The 14,640-nt window shown below is 49.2% G+C and overlaps 1 protein-coding gene across 1 annotated transcript; it reads right to left on the reverse strand.

Annotated features, from left to right (window-relative positions):
* Positions 1-4,396: 4,396 nt before the first annotated feature.
* Positions 4,397-13,237, reverse strand: CD300LB (CD300 molecule like family member b). The gene is made up of 4 exons (XM_045985850.1): positions 13,121-13,237; positions 6,978-7,307; positions 5,414-5,501; positions 4,397-4,541 (listed from the first exon to the last, which is right to left on the reverse strand). Exons 1-4 carry the CDS (start codon positions 13,158-13,160, stop codon positions 4,397-4,399), a joined length of 603 nt encoding a protein of 200 aa, XP_045841806.1. The 5' UTR covers positions 13,161-13,237.
* Between the last annotated feature and the right edge of the window lie 1,403 nt (positions 13,238-14,640).

Below are 14,640 nucleotides of genomic sequence, written 5' to 3' on the forward strand. Positions count from 1 at the left end.
ATTCACTCTTGGTTTTCTACATTCTATGAGTTTAGACAAAGGTGTGTCCATGATTACGGTATCCTTCAGAGTAGTTACACTGCCCTAAAAACCCTGGTGCTTCCTCTTTTCATCCTTCTCTCCCTCCAACCCCTGGCAACCACTGATTTCTTTATTTTCTCCATAGTTTTGCTTTTTCCAGAATGTTATATAGTTGGAATCATACAGTATATAGCCCTTTCAGATAGGTTTCTTTCATTTAATAGTCTGTTTGTGGTCTGATAGCTCATTTATTCATAGGGTTGAATAATATTCCACTGTCTGGATAGACCACAGTTTATGTGTTTATTCACCTACTGAAAGGTGTGTTGGTGGTTTCCAAGTTTTGGCAATTGTAATAAAGCTGCTGCTATAAACATATGTGTGCAGGCCTTTGTATGGACATAACTTTTCAGTTGATTTGAGCCAATACCAAGGATTGTTGGGTCACAAGGTTAGAGTATGTTGAGTTTTGTGAGAAACTTCCAAACTAACTTAACAGTACCTGTACCCATTTTGCATTCCCATTAGATGTGAACGAGAGTTCCTGATGCTCCACATCCTTGCCCAGCATTTAGTGTTTTCAGTGTTTGGGATTTTGGCCATTCTTTTTTTTTTTTTTTAACTTTTCTGAAATTTAAAATCAACTAATTGACATATAAGTATTATTGGTTTCAGAGGTAAAGGTCAGTGATTCATCAGTCTTCTATGCTACCCAGTGCTCATTATATCATGTGCCTTCCTTAAAGTCCATCTCCCAGTTACTCCAACCACCCACCCTTGGATTTTGGCCATTCCAGTAGGTGCGTAGTGGGATTTCTTATTGTTTTAATCCCAAGCTGTGTTTTCTAAATCATGTTCCACGGTGACTGCCACGGGAGAAACCATGATTTTCCTGCTCAGCTGCAGCCTTTCTCTTCAGTGTTAAAAGGAGAGCAGCTGGTAGGAGAACAAGCCCTTGCATTTCGATCTAAATGTGTAGAAGGAGACAGCAAAGGGCTCCCCTCATTCGTACAATAGTCCATGTGCTCTGGAACCAGTGCCTGGACTTAACAGGCACTTCAATTGCATTTGTTGAAGGAATTCATGGATGGATGAATAAGGGAAGGGTAAGGATTTGACCTGGCCCCAAACCCATGCTTTCAATGGGAACAGCAGCCTTGGCCCTAATTCTCCAAAAATTATCCTCCCAGCTCCCCACTGGAGAGTGGTCCCATCTCTTGGGTACTGAATCTGGCCTCCGCCTTCAGGACACCTCCTGTCCTGGCCATGCTGAGTTGGCTTCAATCATCAGTCATGGGACTGCACAGACTTAAGGGCGATCCATGAAACATTTTGGGATTGGCAGGAGGTAGACCAGAGGGCTAAGTTTGAAGTAATGTGATCAGCAAATTAGGAGCTGGGTTGGAGATGATGTAGGGCAGCAGACGGTGCCCTTCTGGTGAGAGAATGAGACAGTGGCACCCAGAGAGAGCCCAGACCAGACCACTTCCCTGGTAGCCTTCACAGCATGGGTTTGAGGGGAGGCCAGGAGAGCTGCCAGGGCTGTACCTGGGCCCCCATTCTGGTGGAGACTTGACTCCCCAACAGCCTAGGTACAGAGCAGGGAAGACATAAGCAGACCAGCCATGGGGATTTAGAAAGCCTGAACAGGTGGAACAAGGCAGACCAGTGAGCTATAGGGGGAAATGCTTCAGAGGGTAGGTGGAAGGTGCTAGAAACTTCTTCCTTTAACCTCATTTATTAAGAAAACACCATTCAGGACATAGCTAGCATCAAGAAGAACTAACCCCGTGTCCCAGGTAGTGGTAAGGGTCCTTCCCACTGGGGTGTCCTTTCCGGATGGGGCTGCCATTGTTTCTCCTGACCCTGACCAGCTTCTCCCTGCTCTTGATAAACTTCCTCTGTGGTTGCAAAGCTGCTCAGAAGTGGGGTGCGGGGGAAGCTCCATAAAAAAGGAAGAAAAAGGAAGTAAGGGCCCAGAAAGAGGAACTCGTGGAGAAGGAGAAGTTATGCTTTCTTCTCAAAAGAGCAGTCGATTCTTGCTCTCTCCCCTTCTTTGCCTCTACTAACTCCTGGTTATCGTGTGTGCTCCTGTGAGTACGTGAGGAGCTGTCCCCATCCAGAGCTGTTTGTAAGCACAGGGCCTTGGGCACCAGGCTCCTAGTGGAAACTCATTTGCTGGAAAACTCTATCCTGCCCCAGTGGCTAACTTAAAATTTCTGTCTTTCTCCCTACCTTGGACAGCGAATTAAGAGGCAAGTTTTGCTTCACCATTTTCATGGGACCCCCAAGGGGCAGTTTCCAGAAGAGTGTGTGTGTGTGTGTGTGTGTGTGTGCACGTGCGCACACATGTGTGGTGAGGGTGGTGTTCAGGACAGACCCCCGAAGCCTACTCCAGTGCATTCTCTTTGATGATGTCCTGAGAGTAACAACCCAACCGCAGATTCTCCAAAGACATAGGGGTTGTTGAATATCAACAGGAAGACACTGTGGGTAAAGCAGGGACCAAGGCAGTGATTACCAGGGGCCTTGCACCTGTTTGGGCCAGCTGGTGAAGATGCTGGGCTCTGGCTTTGCCCCCCAAGGACTGCTTGTCACCCGAGTCTGGTCGCATCTTGGGGAGGCTGGATCCAAGGAAGTATTTGCAGAGAGGGACCTTTGGAGCTGGTGGACTATGGACCTTGGTCCCCAAACAGGATGACTCAAAGGCTCCTAGTCTGGCTTAAAGTTTATTCTCTCTGGGGGCAGTGGAATTTTCAGGCCCACCACTGACCAGAGACCTACAGCAAGTGAGAGTGGGAGAATGTTTCTCATTGGCTGAAAGGCAAAGAGAGGGGACTCTTGCTTCCCGGTGGGGAGGGGATGTTCCGGCTACCATGCTAAGGATAGGGATTCCTGTCTCCTTTATCCCCGGGTGAGCCACCTTCCCATGGCCGCCTGAGGCTCAGAACGAAGGCCTACCTATGGGGGCAAAGGACAGGGTGGACACGTCCTCCCAGGTGTTCTGAGGGAAACATTCCACATAGAACCAAGGGCTGGGGCATGGGAGAAAATGGGGTGCTGTTGCTCAGAGGGCACAAACTTTCAGTTATAAGCTAGGTTCTGGGTTTAGCATAGTGCATATAGTCTGAGGACTATGGTTAATAATACTGTGCTGTATACCTGAAATTTGCTAAGAAGGTAGATCTGAAGTGTTCATCTCACATCAAAAAAAAAAGATAAATATGTAAAATGATGGCTGTGTTAATGAACTAGGTTGTGGTGCTTATTTCAAGAGTTTTATATATGTTAAATCATCACTTTGTGCCCCTTTAAAAAAAGCACATTTACACCTTAAGTATATACAGTTTTATTTGTCACTTATAACTCAATAAAGCTGCAGGGCAAAACAAATGGGTGTGTTTGTGTGTGTTTGCTTGTGGGTGGACACATCTCAAATGAGGGGTGTTCCTTCTCACGTGATGTGACAGTCCCTTTGGTGGGAGGATCCATGGCCCATAAGGTAAAGTGACCGAGTCCATCCAGATGGACAAACCAAAAAAAAGTCATTTGCCACGACACTTTTAATGATTAAGATTATTTAGACAAATTAATTATTGAGATTATTAAAATATCATCATGTTGGAGAGTCCATATCGTTTTCCTCGGACAGTTTTCCTGACTGCCCTCCCCAACCTTGAAGGAGTTTCTGAGGCCCGACTTGACTGGCTTACAAAAAAACCCTTAGATATCAGAAGCTCAGACATAGAGAGAGCTGAGCTGGTCTCAGGAATGAAGGAGACCAGGGCGTGGGCAGGGCTCCATCTCCCTGTCTCTCGGCACCCCTACTGCTTCTCTCTGTGCTTCGGTCACTGGCTCTGGGCCCCAACTTCTTCCAAAAGAGAGGACGTGGCTTGGGTTCCACCCCAATAGCTCTGACAATGAGCCCTGGCCCCATGTTGGGTAACATGGGGGCATTTGCAACCTGAAGGAGTGGGAACAAGTCCAGGAAGCCATGAAACCTCAAGAGGGTCCTGAGTTGGGGCGCCTGGGTGGCTCAGTGGGCCTCTGCCTTCAGCTCAGGTCATGGTCTCAGGGTCCTGGGATCGAGCCCCACATCAGGCTCTCTGCTCAGCAGGGAGCCTGCTTCCCCCCTCCCCTCCTGCCTCTCTGCCTACTTGTGATCTCTATCAAATGAATAAATAAATTCTTTAAAAAAAAAAGAGGGTCCTGAGTTGCGTCCCTGAGATGTGCAGAGCCAAGAGGGTGCCTGGCCAGCCCCTCAGCACCCCAGCATCAGTCACTGCTTCCCGAGGACCCAGAGGCATTTCTGCCACAGCCTGGGTTTCCTCTGGAAATGGGGTCCAGGAGTGGAAGGTTCTGCTCGTCCGTCTGTCTAAGGGGCTGTGTCTCTGACAAGATCAGAGGACAAGTTCATACAGATGGACAGTCTCTGCTGAGACCCCTTCAACCAAAGGACAGCACCGACCAACATGAGCAAGACCGGCACCTTCAGGAAAGCCAGGAGAACGTAGTGGTTCCTGCAAGAGAGGACAGAGCTGTCAGAGCCCTAGGTGCCCAGGCCCCATCACTCCCTGCACCCTGACCGGAGGGAGCATTGGCCAGCCCTGCAAAGCCCGAAACTCTGAACCTGGAAGCCCCAGGCCAAAGACCGCCATGAACCTGCTCAGTGACTCAACCATGAGGGCTCCTCAGAAGGAACCTCACATTGTCGGTTTTGCTTGGCTCTGGGCCCACCTTCCTTTCTAGTCACACCTCCTGCATCTCCGAAGTGAGTCTCAGCACTGTGGGGTGGCCCACGTCAGGCTGTGTGCCTTTGCTACTCCTGAAAATGCCAGCTCCAGGTGGCTGAGCGACACTCCCGCTCGGTGGCACCTGGCGCCTCGCATGGTGGGGATTTTGTCTCCTCTCCCCTTGGCACGCTCTAGGTCATCAGGACTTCGTTGTTTTGACAACTGAACATAAAGAAAGATTCTGGGGGCGCCTGGGTGGCTCTGTGGGTTAAGCCTCTGCCTTCAGCTCAGGTCATGATCTCAGGGTCCTGGGATCGAGCCCCACATTGGGCTCTCTGCTCAGCGGGGAGCCTGCTTCCCCCACCCCCCGCCTGCCGCTCTGCCTACTGGTGATCTCTCTCTCTCTCTCTCTCTGTCTCTGTCAAATAAATAAATAAAATCTTTAAAAAAAGAAAAAGAAATTCTGCAGAGCGGCTTTCTTGGAAGGTTGGAATGGGGAGGTGGGGGGTAGGAGCAACATGGGCAGGAGCGAGTTGTTGGGAGGGGTAGTGGCTTTGGGCCTTCACTCTGGCTATGACCGCTTTGGTGGCCCGTGAGGGTGCAACAGCAGAGTAGGGGAGGCCCCACGTGGGGGCCTGGGCTGGATGGCAGCCACTCACCTGCTGTAGGAGTCGGATGTCGCCCCTGCGCGTCTGCTGGTAGTTGTCCTGGATCGCGGCCTTGCCGAGGTGCTCAGAACCGTGCCCACTAGACACAGGCAGAGTTGGCCACAGGTTATGGGGACAGACTGGGGCTCATGGGTGGCTCCCTGCTGGGCCCCCTGGGAGCCACCCTGCCCCTCAACTAGGAAGCCAGATACAGCCCCCAGGCTTCTCCCTTCCTGCTGCGTTTTCTTTCTTTCTTTCATTTTTTTAAAAGATTTTGTTTATATACTTTAGAGGGGAGTGGAGAGGCAGAGAGAGAGAGGGAGAGAATCTCAAAATCTCAAGCAGATTCTACGCTGAGCACAGAGCCCAACACGGGGCTCAATCTCACCTCCCTGAGGTCTTAGCCTGAGCCCAAACCAGGAGGCAGACGCTTAACAGACTGAGCGGGCCAGACGTCCTCTGCCTGAGTTTTCTGAACCACCACTCAGTCGCTTTCCATCGACTCAGGTGGAAATAAAAAGGAAACAGGAGCCTGAGCTGTATGTGCTTCTGGGGCGAGAGATCCATCTTTCCACTTCTCTCCACTTACCCCTCTAGGTGGGACTTTAGCCAGACGGGGTTGGGGGGGGAGCAGGGTGGGGAACATCATTGGTCCTAGAGCAGTGCCTGAGCTGGGCTCAAGGACATGTGGTTCTGGAAATGGGGTGGCCAGTTATTGGAGTGGCAAGGCGGAGGAGGAGGACTCTGGAGAGCTGGTGAATAAGAGGGCACATTCTGGTTCCATCGTGAGCAATGGCTATGATGAATTAAACATCTGTATGAGAAACTATGAAGACAATTTATGGTCGGCTACTTGGTCATGGATTCCTGAGGCCAGCTTGGCACTGACTGTCCATGAGCTATTTTGTAGTTGAGCCCTAGGCCTGGGGAGACCCCTGGACAGCCACAGGGGTCCCTGATGTTGGCATAATGGTCAAATCCTTCCTTTCTGCTTACAGCATCCTCTGTTACCTGAGCCCCTTCTTGGGTTCTTCTAACTCCTTGCTCACTCTTATGCAGCCAGGGAAAGTAGAGGGCAGGGTGGCTGGGGGCCCAGAGAGGAGAGGCACTGTCACATGCCCAGAGCTACTCTGGGTTGGGCAAGTTCCTGGGGTTCAGTGCTGGGACCCTCTGGGCTTCCCTGGATATCCCGTCTGCCTCTGTGTAGTGATGGGTCAGGAGTGTGACTACCAGTGACCACTTCCTAGAGCCATGCCCTGGGACCCAAGGCATCCAAGGTCCACCACCCACACCTCTGATGAGAGACTGGGGGGCTGCCAGGGTCGTGGGTCCCCAGGAGAGCTGGGCTGGACCACGGGCAGTGATGCTGGGGTCCATGTTCCCACCCCTCCCCCAAGACCTGCCAGCCCTGCGTGCATCATCTAGATACCTCAGGTGACCTCGGGGACTGTGATGGGGACACTGTTCTCAGGCACTCAGCCATTTCCCTTCTGCTCTTGGGGAGGGGGAAGCAGAAACCCTCATTCTTTCTGTCCTCAGCAAGAGGGCCTCACTGTGTAGATGAGAAAGTTCTCACCTGGGTCAATGATCACTTTGATAGATGCCCCGAGGTCAGGTCCATATCTGTTAATCCCACACCAGTAAGTGTCTGTGTCATTTTGCCTGACCTCCTCCATGGTCACTGTGAGCAAGAGGTGACTCTGGTCATCCCTGATGGACACACGGTCTACCTTCATTTCTTGCTGTGATCCATCAGTTTCAATGAGGGGGTGGCATGACTCCCAGTCCGCTCCGCGACACCACCACTTCTTGTAAGTCTCCCATCCTGGTGTATATTGACAGTGCACGCTCACCGAGCCCCCCTCCAGGCCCCTCACGGACTCTGGGCCTTTGATGGAGAAACAGCCTGGAAAACAGAATCCCAAGATAAAACCCCTGCATCCTGGAGCCAGGCCTGGCCTGGGAGCCCCAAGGGCTCAAGTGTCCCCAGGTTGGTGTCCAGGGACTGAGCCAGGGTCCCGGCCTTTGCAGCTACCCACTAGCTGACCCCCACAGGTCCACCTCCTCTGTCCAGCTTCCCCATCAGCTCCCGCAGTGATAATGTCCAGCCTGTTCGGTCCTCACATTCCTGGTCCTTCCTGCAGTGGTGACATTCCTAACTTTCTGACCCTGTCTTTCTTGGCTTCAAACCTGGGTCCTCTTCCACTCTCTCCTTCTCCGACTGCTCATCTCTGAGGCTTCTACTGATTTCTCTTCCTCCCTCTTTAAATCTTGGTGCAAAAGCGGTATATTGGTAAATACTTAAGAACTAACCCTCCGGGGAAGAAAATCTCCATTTGTAACATTTTCCAATTTCTGTAGTGTAAATATTCCCACCCCGGGTCGATCTCAGGCAGTCAGTGCAGTCTCACTGGACACACAGCTGAGAAAAGTCGGTTCTTGCCAGCCAGTGTGAACCAGTCCCAGAGCACTGCGGGGGGAGCCGAGGGGTCTCTCTCCGGTCCTCGTTTTGTCCCATCTTATTACACCCCCATGGAGGAATTCTCCCTTCCTATGATTTTGGTTATTGCCAACATGCTGATAATTCCCCAAATTCCCGTTCATGGCCCAACATTTTTTCCTTAGCTACAGCCTACTGTTTCCAAATACACACTGTACATCTCTACCCCAAAGTCAGTAGTCCCAGGACTAAATCCTCCTTGAACTTGGTCTGTTTCAGTATTTCCTCTCTCCCTTGGAGAGCTCATGTGGTGCACTAGCAAAGGTCTGCTGAGAGTGGGATGGGTTAGGGACAAGCAAGAGTTGGAAGGGTATCGTGCTGCTCTGGGGATTGACTCCAGTCAAGCTGAGTATATGTGACTGGATAGACATTCTTTGTCCTTGGCAATGACCTCTTGTGCTTTGATTGCATGGAAGTGAAAAAGCAGGGAGAAGCAGAGAAACACAATAGGAGCCTCTCCTGACTGTCTTAGCCCCAGAGCCTCAGGGTCAGCCCGGGGGGGGGGGGGGGGGGGAGGGGATGTCTCCAGGGGGCCTCAGGACTCAGGTCTGTTGCACCGGGAAGGTGCAGCTCCTCATGCCCTGTACCTTCTTCCTTTCAGGTCACTTGAGGTTTGCATTTGTGCTCAGTAGAATTAGGTCTCCCAAAGATGTTGATGTCGTAATCCCAAGAATGTGTGAGGTGGGTCAATTATCCTGCATTATATAGTTGGGTCTAATGTCATCAGAAGGGTTCGTATAAGATGAAAATGAGTGAGTGTCAGAGTCAGAAGGAGATTGGAAGATGTTATGTTGCTGGCTTTGAAGATAGATAAAAGGATCGTGAGCCAAGGAATGTGGGCAGCCACCGGAACCTGAACGAGGTGAGAACACGGTTTCTTCCCTAGAACCTCCAGAGGGAGTACAACCTTGCCTATAGTTGGATTTTTTCCAGGAAGACCATTTTGGACTTCAGACTTTCAGAACTGTAAGATAATAAATTTCATCATTTCAAGCCAGTTTGTGGTTTGTGGTCATTTGTTACAGCAGCCATTGGAAATAAACTTAGTATTCCATGAGCAGAACTAACTCTACTCTCTTCAAACCAACAGCGTTCCTAGCGTACCTGACAGAGAACTTGACATCTCCATTGATCCTGTGCTCCCCTTCTCCTTCTACAACTGACTGGTTAGCCCTTTAGTCGACTCTACCTCCAAAATGCTTCTTAAAGTGAGTTCCTTCTTTCCTCCCCTCCCGTCACGGTTCATGATGACAGCATGACATAGCAGAAAGAGAGAATTTGCACAGACAAAGTACGTCTACCACACACTACTTGGGAAGCCTTGGGTAAGCCACTTTGCCTCCCTGGGGCTTGCTTCTCGATTTGCAAAATCGTTACGCTGCTTTCGAACATTGCAGGTTGTTGTAAGACTTGGGTATGTGTCAAGTCGCCCCCTCAGTGAGAGCCTCTCACCAGGTCAGGAGCCCATCTGGTGCCTGGATCATGGCCATAGCATCCAGAGAAGCTTCTCCAGTTCCTGTTACACTCCCTTCTCCAGTATCCTCTGCATATCACTGTTGGAGTTTCGCGCTAAAATAGTCCCCACCTTGTCCTCATCCGCACTTGTCAGGAGCAGGATTTCAAGGATCTCTTCTGCAGCCACTCCCCACTGCCTCCGAATGATTTAAAATGTTTTTGTTGGACTTCCAATTTTTTTTTCTTCTAAATCCAAGTTCTCTGTCCAGCACCATGTCCTGCTCCCCCTTGCCTTCCACTGGACCCTATAACCCACCCCCCACTTTTCTTTTCCTCTGACCCTGGTAGGCCTCTGACCCTTCCTTCCCCCTGAAAACACTTCTCTGAGCCCAGCCTGCCTACTGATCACATTAATTCCTTTCCCAACTAGAACTGCTTCTTTCCATTGCTCCATGACCTCAGTGCCACACTGGTATTTTATTACCACTACCAGTCTCTCTCTGTCTCCTTTACTAGGATGCTCTGTCCTGAAGGGAAGAGACTTTGGGTGTGCATTGTCCCTCTTCCCCGTCACCAGTCCCCGTGTCTTGCATGGTATCTGGATCCTGGAAGGTACCAATAAAGTTTATGATCACTTTTGCAAAGGAGCTGGCTGTCATGCTCTTGGACATTTTGATTTGATTTTGGACATTTTGATTTGACATTCTGATTCTGGCATGAACTGTAATTTCCACACCAGGGGGCACTGAAGTCTAAGGCTGCTAATTGCAGTGCTAACGTAAAACACAGTAGAGTCTGGAAACAAATTCAAACACCATTACTGGAGAGCGGGCTAATAAATTACCGTCCTCGCATATCATGGTTAAAAGAAGACAAATCACAAATAATAACAGGGAAGACGTCCCGAATACGTCAGTATTAAGTTTTTAAAAAGTTGCCTAACAGAGTGTTTGGATTCCATTTCTGTGGTTCTTCTGTGGCCCATGCATAGAAAAAAATAGGTCAATGAGTGTTCTGACTCTTGACAGTGGTCAGTGCTGAACCTGGGACTTGGGAGGAAATTTCCATTTCTAAATCATACATTTCTATTATGTGTAAATGTTCACAATATCGTTAACTGATAAAAAATGACAAAGAAAAAATTTTAATTATCAAAAGGACCCCATTAGGAAAAAGATTGCTAAGAAACAGTAATCAGTGTCAATTAAAATGAAATACAAGAGTTGGCAGAAAAGGTGGTTTTCTTTCTTAAGACAACAATAGCAATGACACAGCTACCATCTGACGCTGAGGGTCAGTGTACATGGTATTTGCCAACAATCATAAACAGAATTAGAGATATCGCTGCTCTGAAACAGAAGTTTCATCAATCCCAACTTTGCTAATTTAATCTAGCAATAAAGCATTCCTAATGTGATTAGGCCTGTTTTAGAAAGAAATATGTGCGAAGTTTTCATAAACGCAGACTGTGATGGGTAGAACTATTAATCAGGTCCGTGTGTTTTGTGGAGAGTTGGTCCAAAGGACGGTGGAGATGTTAGGACAGCAGTCAGCTGGGAGCAGAACTCAGGCTGATGAGTTTTTAAAAGCATAAGGCTGTTTGAATCTCAATTTTTCCTTTCCCTGACTCTGAGATGTCACCTCTCTCCTTCATGTCAGTCCTTCGGGAGAGTCTGCCCCATGTGCACATCCTTGTGTGAATAATCTTGTGTCAAAGTCAAGAGAACAGTTGAGCTCCCTGTCTGGGTTGATAGCTTCCTGTCTGTCTGGGTTGATAGCAAGGCAGCCAAGGGAAGGGCTCAGAGCAGAGGGGCTCATGGGTTATGGGATGTACAAAGGGGTTTGAATTTCCCTTGTTTTGCATTGATGGAGAAAGGCGTCCCTGCTGGTATCCCCATGCCACCATGCCATCTCAAGCGCCAAAGGATAATTTCTGGGGTACAGGTCTGTGTTCCTACTCCCCCACTTGCAAACATTCCCTGAGCACCCATTGATGCCAGTGGCCTGCCTTCCCCTCAGGGCTGCTGCGGGACTGGGTACCAGAGCCAACAAGAACGTCTTATGGGAAGTTGGGTCTTTCCAACTTCCCTCCATCCACTTTCTCTCCGTTTCATTTCACAAAAGAAATCCCAGAGCATCTGAAGGCCATCAGGTAGTGGGGTAGTTTTCCTTGCATCACTGACTACTTCACCCCCTTCCGTCGTGAAATGACAGAGTTGGAGGAGGAGGGACACCTTGTCTTGTTTCTGCAGCCAAAGCCACCCTGTCCAAAGCCACAGAGTAGCCACTGTGAGTCTCAGCCTTCATCTGGGGGAGAAGACTCTTTGTGTGGGTCTGTGCATATAAGGGACGCTGTGTGGGAGAGTGTGTGCGCATGTGAGTTTGTGTCAAACTCTGTAGGAGTGGGTGAGCACACAGATGTGAATGGGGGACATGACTGCATGTGGGTACATGCATCTGAGTCCATTGTGTGAGTGCGTTGTGTGTGGGAGCTCAGGCAGTTCACCCTTCCCCCTGGCCTCTGGGTGAGCTGGGTGTTGGGATTAAGAGAGGGAGCAGATGGGGCTCTTTGAGCTCAGATGTGAAGCTAGAGTCCAGGGGGAGAGGCAGACATTCTGAACTGCTGTCCTTTGTGAATTCTGGGCTGTTTGGAGTCCTGCCTAAGGACCATAGTGGTCACAGAGAAGCCACTGCCCTCCCCACTTGTCTACAGGTAACATTACAGGGCCTCTGTCACTGATAAAATCAGAAATGGCCTTGATAATTTGAGAATGACCATAGTCCTTGTCTATTTATATCTGATCTGAATAGCAGAGTCTCCCGACATTACAGCTAGGAAGAGCGTCAGAGACCTTCCACTCATACCAGAAATCCAGGTCTTAGAACAAGGAGGAGGCTTGCCTGTGTCATGTACTGCTGTCGGAAATGGAACTCCAGTCTCTCAACTCCCTGGCTATGCCCTTTTTGGGGAATCCCTGTGGACCAGTTTGTTTTGCTATAAGGTCTGTCTCCTGGCTCATAGAGAAGACTGTGTGTGACCCACATGTACAACAGACATTGTGCAAACTTTTGGACTGACCTTAATGCCCTCTCAGTGTATGCAGTGGCTTTCCACACTGAAGATACATGACCCCCTCCCATCTCCCATCTGGGTTCCTGAGCAATTTTCTCTTTGAAAGTCTCGGTTCCTGGCCATGGTGTCCAAGAGCCTTCTTAATCTTGTCTTGTGCTTTTTCAACCTCATGGCCAACCAGTCACCCCAAGGCCTCCTGCACACTGAGACCCTTTGTGCATGAATGTACCATCGTTTCTCAAGGCTCCGTGTCTTCGTCAAGCAGTCCTCTCTCCATGGAATGTTCTTCTCCCTTCTCTGTTTGAAGGGTTGACCCCTTTCTTCAAGGTTCATCAGATGGATGGTGTCTGTATGGGTTTCTGCAGCTCCTTCAGCCAGACCTGCTCGGGCCTCTGAGCACCCCTCCATCAATTCCTGCCATTGTTTGTTCTTTATCTGCAAGTCTTACCCTCTGAGCTGTCTGGGGTCCCCTTTCTAATGACTAGTCCTGATTCTTTTTTCCCTTCAAGTCCTCAGGGCCCGGTGAATGCCTGACACAGAATAAGAACCCATTTTTTTTTTTTTTTGCTTAATAAATTAAAAAAACCACATCTCATTTCCCCAGAAATCATATCCCCTCCTGCCTGGACTAGCTCTTGGTCCTCTGCCCTGCTACAGGGGTACCAAGTCCCCAGAACCCCTCCACACTCACCTGGGAAGCTGAGCAAGAGAAGAACTAGCCACAGCCTCATGGCATCACCTCCCAGACTCCTCGCCCCTCTGCAGACAATGGGAGAGCACACTTGGATCCCAGCTGGACTCTCGCAGCTCTGCCTGATTCCAAGCTTGCACTCTGAGTTTCTGGCCCTTTGAGTTTCTGACCCACTCACTTCCTTTTGTAGAGTATTTCCTGCTTTTAATTATTCAGCAAATTGAATGTCATTTCTTGAAAGGGATGGGGCACAGGGCACAGAAGCCACCACTACATAAGAAAGAGGAAACAGGGCTGTGTGGAGTGGGGAGGGGCAGGATATGGGTCTGCAGCAGGGCTAGAGCAGGGGGCATCTGGTCTACCAGGCTTTGGGTCCAAGGGGTATAATAGTCTGGGTGTCAACTCCAGAATTGTTTCTCTAGCACAACAGTGGGTCCCAGCAGCAGGGAACACGTGAGCAAGCTTGGCTTACCTGGAGATGCATTAGTTCAGGTGTTATAACCAAGGGCATAAAAGTGTCGGCTGGAGGGTCAGACACACCTGGGCTCTCGTTCTGAGCACCACTCACAAACTGGGTGACTGTGGATGATTTACTGAACTTTTCTGAGCCTCAGTTTGTGTATCTGCAAACTGGGCTGTGATAGAATAACAGAAGAGTTGTTATGGGAATGAAGTGAGAAAACGTAGGTGCAGCTCTGAGATCACAGTCCTGGGACAGGGCTAGCACTCTACATCGGTATCAGTACCCGGGGCAAAACTTCATATGCTAGATGGAGAGTCACATAAAGCAAGCCCAGGACAGGAGGCTGGGAGAGAGAGAAGGAGATGGACTGGGTTTCCTCATTAGTAATAAGGCAAATTCTAGCCCTAACCTGACATAATTTAATTAACATCCTGATTTACAACCCAGTAGTTAAAATTCTTGAAGGACAGTTTTGGGAAGCAGATGAGTGTCTGGCCTGGTGTCCAGGCCAGGCTACAGAGGAAGGAGGTCTTCCTGGAGGTCTTGTTTGGGGAAACATTCAAAAGGCTGAGAGGAGGAGGAGGGCTCAGTCCTGTAGTAACGCAAATCACATTACAAGCAGGAGTCAAAACAGTATGGTACTGGCATTAAAAAAACATATAGATCAGAACTGGGGGTGCCTGGCTGGCTCCGTTGCAAGAGTATGTGACTCTTGATCTTGGGGTTGTGAGTTCAAGCCCCATGTTGGGTGTGGAGATGACTTAAATAAATACAATTTTTTAAAAACCATAAACATATAGACCAGAATTGAAAGCCTACAAATAAACTCCCACATATAAAGCCAATTAATACTTGACAAGGAAGCTGAGAATAGCCCATGAGGGAAAGTATAGTTCCTTCAAGAAATGGTGATCAGAAAAGTGGAGAACCATTTGCAGAAGAATGAAACCGGACACCTCACAAATATTAACTTAAAATGGATTAAGACTTAAATGTAAGACCCAAAACTGTGACCCTTATAGGAGAAAATAGTGGAAAAGCTCCTTGACATTGGTCT

The sequence above is a fragment of the Meles meles genome, chromosome 18, assembly GCF_922984935.1.
Source record: "Meles meles chromosome 18, mMelMel3.1 paternal haplotype, whole genome shotgun sequence".
In the NCBI taxonomy this organism is placed as follows: domain Eukaryota; kingdom Metazoa; phylum Chordata; class Mammalia; order Carnivora; family Mustelidae; genus Meles; species Meles meles.

What these genes read in the sequence shown, in the direction of transcription:
- CD300LB (XM_045985850.1), bottom strand. Translation starts at nt 13,160, where the DNA reads ATGAGGCTGTGGCTAGTTCTTCTCTTGCTCAGCTTCCCAG. An exon ending in TCTCTTGCTCAGCTTCCCAG is followed by an intron (nt 7,308 to 13,120) that starts GTGAGTGTGGAG and finishes TCTGTTTTCCAG; the next exon opens with GCTGTTTCTCCATCAAAGGC. An exon ending in ACATCCGACTCCTACAGCAG is followed by an intron (nt 4,542 to 5,413) that starts GTGAGTGGCTGC and finishes CCTCTCTTGCAG; the next exon opens with GAACCACTACGTTCTCCTGG.